Here is a 5,999-nt window from a genome sequence, read left to right as displayed (position 1 = left end):
GGGGGGGATGAAGTCTATGGGGAGGGGGGGGATGAAGTCTATGGGGAGGGGGGGATGAAGTCTATGGGGAGGGGGGGATGAAGTCTATGGGGAGGGGGGGATGAAGTCTATGGGGAGGGGGGGGATGAAGTCTATGGGGAGGGGGGGATGAAGTCTATGGGGAGGGGGGGATGAAGTCTATGGGGAGGGGGGAGATGAAGTCTATGGGGAGGGGGTGGATGAAGTCTATGGGGAGGGGGTGGATGAAGACTATGGGGAGAGGGTGGATGAAGGTGGATGAAGACTATGGGGAGAGGGTGGATGAAGACTATGGGGAGGGGGTGGGTGAAGTCTATGGGGAGGGGGTGGGTGAAGTCTATGGGGAGGGGGTGGGTGAAGTCTATGGGGAGGGGGTGGGTGAAGTCTATGGGGAGGGGGTGGGTGAAGTCTATGGGGAGGGGGTGGGTGAAGTCTATGGGGAGGGGGTGGGTGAAGTCTATGGGGAGGGGGTGGGTGAAGTCTATGGGGAGGGGGTGGGTGAAGTCTATGGGGAGGGGGTGGGTGAAGACTATGGGGAGGGGGTGGGTGAAGACTATGGGGAGGGGGTGGGTGAAGACTATGGGGAGGGGGTGGATGAAGACTATGGGGAGGGGGTGGGTGAAGACTATGGGAGAGAGGAGAAGACTATGGGAGGGGTGGACACTATGGGACAGGGGAGAAAAAAATATTCTGTACAAACTGTCCCATAGTAAGAAACACTATGGGACAGTTTGTTCAGAATATTTTTTTTCTGGGTTTCTTCCTCTAAAAACTAGGTGTGTCTTATGGTGAGGTGCGTCTTATGGAGCGAAAAATACGGTAAATGATATGCTTTCCTGAAGAAGTGTGTTTTCAAAGATTTTTTTGAAGGAGTGGAGACTGGGTGAATGTCTAACTAGTGTAAGTTGCGCTTTTACCCTGCGCAGATAAAGCAATAGTTTTCTTGTGAACTGTAAATAGTCGCCAGTAATCATGGCTTATTTTTCATTGGGAAAAAGTACATCAGAATTGCAGTGTGAGTAGCATTCTTTAATTAAAATGCCAAACAATTAGGAAACCCTAAAGCTTGATAACGGGGGGTCGTAAACAGGATAAAAAAATGTGCAGAGAAGTATAAGATGATTATAAGATGTAAGAAAAGTAAAAATCCTATTAACCCATTCATAAAATGTCAGGAATATTCTGTGGAATATAGTGTAACGGTGTGATTTGCTTAAAACCCGACGTCAGGAAGAGATCAGTCATAAATGAATGCTGTGATTTATTAATGTAACTAACGTTTATTTTTTATGTATAAAATAGATAGCACGTATGCAGAGGGGCATCTTCGGGCTGTGAGCAATTTACTGGCAATACCATTTATTGCCTATTGTAGAAATAGATTTTATCGTTTTTAAAATTTCAAATAAAAAGTAACTCTGCAATATTCATTGCAGAGAATTAAAAATAAGTTTCAAATTGAATAATTTTTACGGTTTATTGGCCTCAAGTTTGAAATTCACTTTGAATTGACTTGGAATTTCCTGCATTTCTACCTTTATTGAATAACCCTGCAAGTACTCAGAAACTGAATATAAAAAGGAAGGCTGACTAGTCATGGATGGCATCAATTGCAAAGAGAGGATTAAATGAACCCACTCGTTGTACATTTGGAGGTGCCTGCTCCCATTGCCAACACACAGATACAGATTATGTTATGGTCCCTGGACGCATGTTACTCAGTGAGTGTCAGAACTTTCCAGGATAATGTTCTAAAACAGAAAGGAAGATAAAGGGTATGTATTGATTCAACAGCTACTCAGTTTAGATTTTTTTTTTTTTACGAATGCAATGATCTTACCCCCTAACCAGCTTTTTATAACATATATTTTTTCACTAAACCCCTAAACTGTAGCACATTACAACCCAAATTTCAATGTTAAAACTAAAATAACCAAACTGTGGCTACAGCTGAGTTTGATATTTTTTCAGCGTAGCTATTTTAGCCTCAAATTTGCAATTAGGATTTTAATTCACGACAATAACGAGTTTAGTAAAAAAAAACCAACAACAAAAAAAAACATAATTTAGAACAGGGATAGCCTGCGGCTCTTGAGCGGTTGTTGCACTCATACAGAATTGTTTACTAAAGTGAAAATTCAAAGTTGAATTTTAAATTTAAGGCCAAAATAGTCAAATTGAAAAAAAAGTCGTCAATGCTTACAGTTCGGCTACTTTGGCCTAAAATGTGAAATTCTTCATCAATTCTAACGTTAAGGATTAACCTGGCTAATCCCATGACTTTAGCAATGTAGCTCTAACACGTTCTGGATAAAGTTAAGGAGAGTTGTTGACCAGCCTTAATGTAGAGAATAAGAAAGAAATATTGCTACAAACTGACTAAGAAACAAGGGTTTTATTTCAAATATAATTACATATTTTCTTGTAAACATGCAATAATAGGTAGGGGTAAAATCAGTTGTGATATTCGTGGCTCAGAGCATCGACAACAACTGCAAAGAATTTCTCGAAAGCGGCTTGGACTGATGGAGTGAAAGAGGATCCTAATTTTCCAGCCAGAACAATCACGAACACTTCACCAAAACGCTGCAAATAAGACAGGAAAAAAATGCATTAACGAATCTATTTATCAAGTCCAGGATAGAAAGCTGTACATTTATTCCATTGTATGTTATTTAGCCTCAAAATGCAGTATTAAAATGTGGCAGTACAAAAGTCAATTCATTATTCAGTACTTTAGCTTAGGTTTTGCAGTTGGCTATCAATTAACTACAATTTAGTGTTTCATGAATAAACCTCACTAATTTAATTGCTGCAACACAGGATTCTCTACATATTACTTTTTAATTGCAGCCCTAGAACATAAAGCAATTCTAACAGGATTGAAAATTGCTAGAAAATCAAAGTGAATTTCTAATTTAACCATTATGCCATTCCTATTGCAACCATAAACTAATTATTTTGCATAAGTAATATTCAACACAAAATATTCAAACATGAACTGATAGAAGTGTCTTAAACATAACAGCATTTCTTAGTGAAAATATGTAACAATGATATTCTGTAACCATAAGAACCCAAATAATCTTTATGTGAAATACATACTCTGAAGTTCTCTGGATCTATATGAAGTGTGTTGGCATGGCTGTAACTGAGGTCGCGGAGATCGGCCTTAATGGTATCCAAGTGGTGGGCTGCTTTGTTAAGAGCTGCCAGGACCTTCTTGCCGTGGGCCTGTACTTTGGCATTTCCATAAATTGCTTTTTCGTTGGACAGGGCTCCGAAAGAACTGAAATACCTCTGGGTCCAGGGGTAGACCAGGAGCAGCCTAGTGAGAGAGAAACATGTTTTAAAACTACAATACACACATCTTAATGTGGGATGGATCGGGCATCATTTTATTAAAGGGACATTACATGCACCTAATCAGTACAGCAGTGTATTGTAATATTGTAGTAGTTATGGTGCAATGAGTTTTTGTGTTCCTTACATATGTTTTATGCCAAATTGTTTTTGACAAAAATAGGACCCTTTGTTACATCTCTACTGGCATTAAGTTAGCCTTGTTTTTTGTAAAAATTCTTCAAATGGTTTGACAAAACATTGGAAGTGGGCAGCATCCAAAGAGATGTTACACCATACACTGTAGTGATTATGGTGCTTAGAATGTCCCTTTACTATAACTATACCAGTGTTAAAAAGTTTTTACAGAACGTTTTGTATTATAGTAAAAAGCACGTTAGCGATAAAAGGTTAGATTATAGGTCTTTTCTGTCAAGCCTTAATTTCTACGAGGTTTAGTTTATATGTAACATGTCCTATTCATAAATGTCAGTAATTGTTTGACTTATTGCTACAGAAATAACTTCTTAGCATCAATAATTAATGTATTTAGATTAATTTAACCAAAAGATTATTTAGCCACCTGCTCTTAGAACACTGAAAGTAAGATTCTCCAAGATACTCATGTCTCTGCTTTAAACATGAACAGAACATGAATCATTTAAAAACCTTTACAATCATTATTTTCTCACCTTCCCAAGGCATCTCCACCATCATGTTCCAGATCAATTTTGTTGCATACGGTGGCGATGGCCGCCTTCTCTTCGGCTGTCCATTGAACCATGGTGGCTGTTAGAGAGATGAGTAGTTCAGGCTTCAGAAACAAGAAGTACAAGGCTCTGAGAGACAAGTCTTTCTCCACCAGATTTTATAGGAAAAACAACCATGTTACGCCTACGATAAACCACCCTGTCATCCTTTTTTCTTCTCCAACTCAAACTTGCTGTTACTGATAAGAGGAAGAAATATTTGAGGATAGGTCTGACCTTGCTATTTTGCATCTTCTCATTGACAGATTCCTTATTGTTACGCTACAGTGCATGTTGCAGCATGGAAATGTTACTATTGCCATTATTTTAGTAAGGGTCGGTTTCAAATAACTCTAAACAAAGTAGACCTGGCATTGATGCCAAGGGCAGCATTTAATATGAATGCAAAGGTTATTTTTGTTCAGTGATTTCTTCTGCAAACTTCCCTCGGCAGGGGTATAACTAGAAACCACTGGGCCCTATGGGAAAGAAGAGCCTCCATCATTCCCCTCCCCCCAACACCCTTCAAGCAATATTCCTGAGTGGGATGCATGTGGTGGCTGTCCGGTAATGTGGGGGAGTAATATGTATGTATATATGGAGTGGGCTTAGAGTGTTTGTGTGGGAGGTTGGCTGAGTGGGATGTGGTGAGGGCTCACTGATTATTAGTGTGTGTGGATTTGAATTAGTGTGATTGAGTGTGGTCTTAGAGTTACATGTAATAATGTAAGAAAAATAGTTACCCCTTGCTGCTTACCTTTCTGCAGGGAGGTGCGCATTAGCCCAGGTGGTCCAAAGGAATGATCCCTGGTGGTTCTGGGGGCTGCTGGACACTTTTGGGAGATTAGCAGGTGCAGACCACAGTAAATGATTATCTAGTGCTGCGAACCAAGAGGGAGCTTAGCAAGCGCTTTCTATAACGCAAGCTATAACGGTTATGCAATATATTGTCAGAATAACAATGCATAAATAACCATTTGCAAGGATCAAGGTATAACTTTTTCACGCAGAACTGCAGGTTTTAATCAGAGTTGTTTTTTTTATTTTCAACAAAGTTAGAATTTCAGGGGACTTTAAAGTCATTTAAAATTTAGCGACAAAGCAGCCGAACTGGAAGTCAGCTATGCTCTCCATTTAACTATTTTAGCCTTAAATTTGAAATTCACTTTGAATTCTCATGTTAGTAACTCTGAATATGTTTTAATCTTTGCAATTTTTTTTAATTCAGGTAACACTAGGACCATTTATTATGTTCACTTGTAGAATGTTAAACTCTGCTTACATCCCCTTTACATGGTAACATATTAGCTCAATTGAACTCCCAAATATCATCAAACACAGATCAACATCAAGATGTGGCATGGAAAGTCAGAAATGCTGATCTTAAAGGGACACTATAGGCACCCAGACCACTTCAGTTAATTGACATGGTCTGGGTGCCAGGGCCGGCGCTTCCTATATGGCGAACTAGGCAGCCGCCTAGGGCGCCATATAGGAGGGGGCGCCCTGCGCCCCAATCGCCGGCCCTTTAAATGCTGCAGCCGGCTGAGCGCTCAGGCGGCTGCCGCACTGCCTCACCTCCCCTTCCCTGTAGCGTGGCTGATCTCCTCTCCAGTCCGCGACCCGGCCGGACTGACAGGAAGTGCACACTCAGTGTGCACTTCCTGTCAGTCTGGCCGGGTCGCGGACCAGAGAGGAGCTCGGCCACACTACAGGGAAGGGGAGGTGAGGAGAAGATTGGAGGGGGGGGGGGAAAGAAGATTACAGGGAGGGAGGGGGGAGTGAAGAAAATTACAAGAGAAGATTACAGGGGTGGGGGAAAAGAAGAGAAGATTACCGGGAGGGGGGGAGAAGATTACAGGGAGGGGGGAGAAGAAGAGAAGATTACAG

At 41.0% G+C, this 5,999-nt stretch overlaps 1 protein-coding gene across 1 annotated transcript; it reads right to left on the bottom strand.

Annotated features, from left to right (window-relative positions):
* Positions 1-2,394: 2,394 nt before the first annotated feature.
* LOC134608430 (hemoglobin subunit beta-2-like) lies at positions 2,395-4,212 on the bottom strand. The gene is made up of 3 exons (XM_063451231.1): positions 4,053-4,212; positions 3,124-3,346; positions 2,395-2,604 (listed from the first exon to the last, which is right to left on the bottom strand). Exons 1-3 carry the CDS (start codon positions 4,142-4,144, stop codon positions 2,473-2,475), a joined length of 447 nt encoding a protein of 148 aa, XP_063307301.1. The 5' UTR covers positions 4,145-4,212; the 3' UTR covers positions 2,395-2,472.
* Between the last annotated feature and the right edge of the window lie 1,787 nt (positions 4,213-5,999).

Source organism: Pelobates fuscus, chromosome 4 (assembly GCF_036172605.1).
Source record: "Pelobates fuscus isolate aPelFus1 chromosome 4, aPelFus1.pri, whole genome shotgun sequence".
NCBI classification, from domain to species: Eukaryota; Metazoa; Chordata; class Amphibia; order Anura; family Pelobatidae; genus Pelobates; species Pelobates fuscus.
Note: the sequence above shows the minus strand (reverse complement) of the source record. Positions and strands in the feature narration are given on the sequence as shown.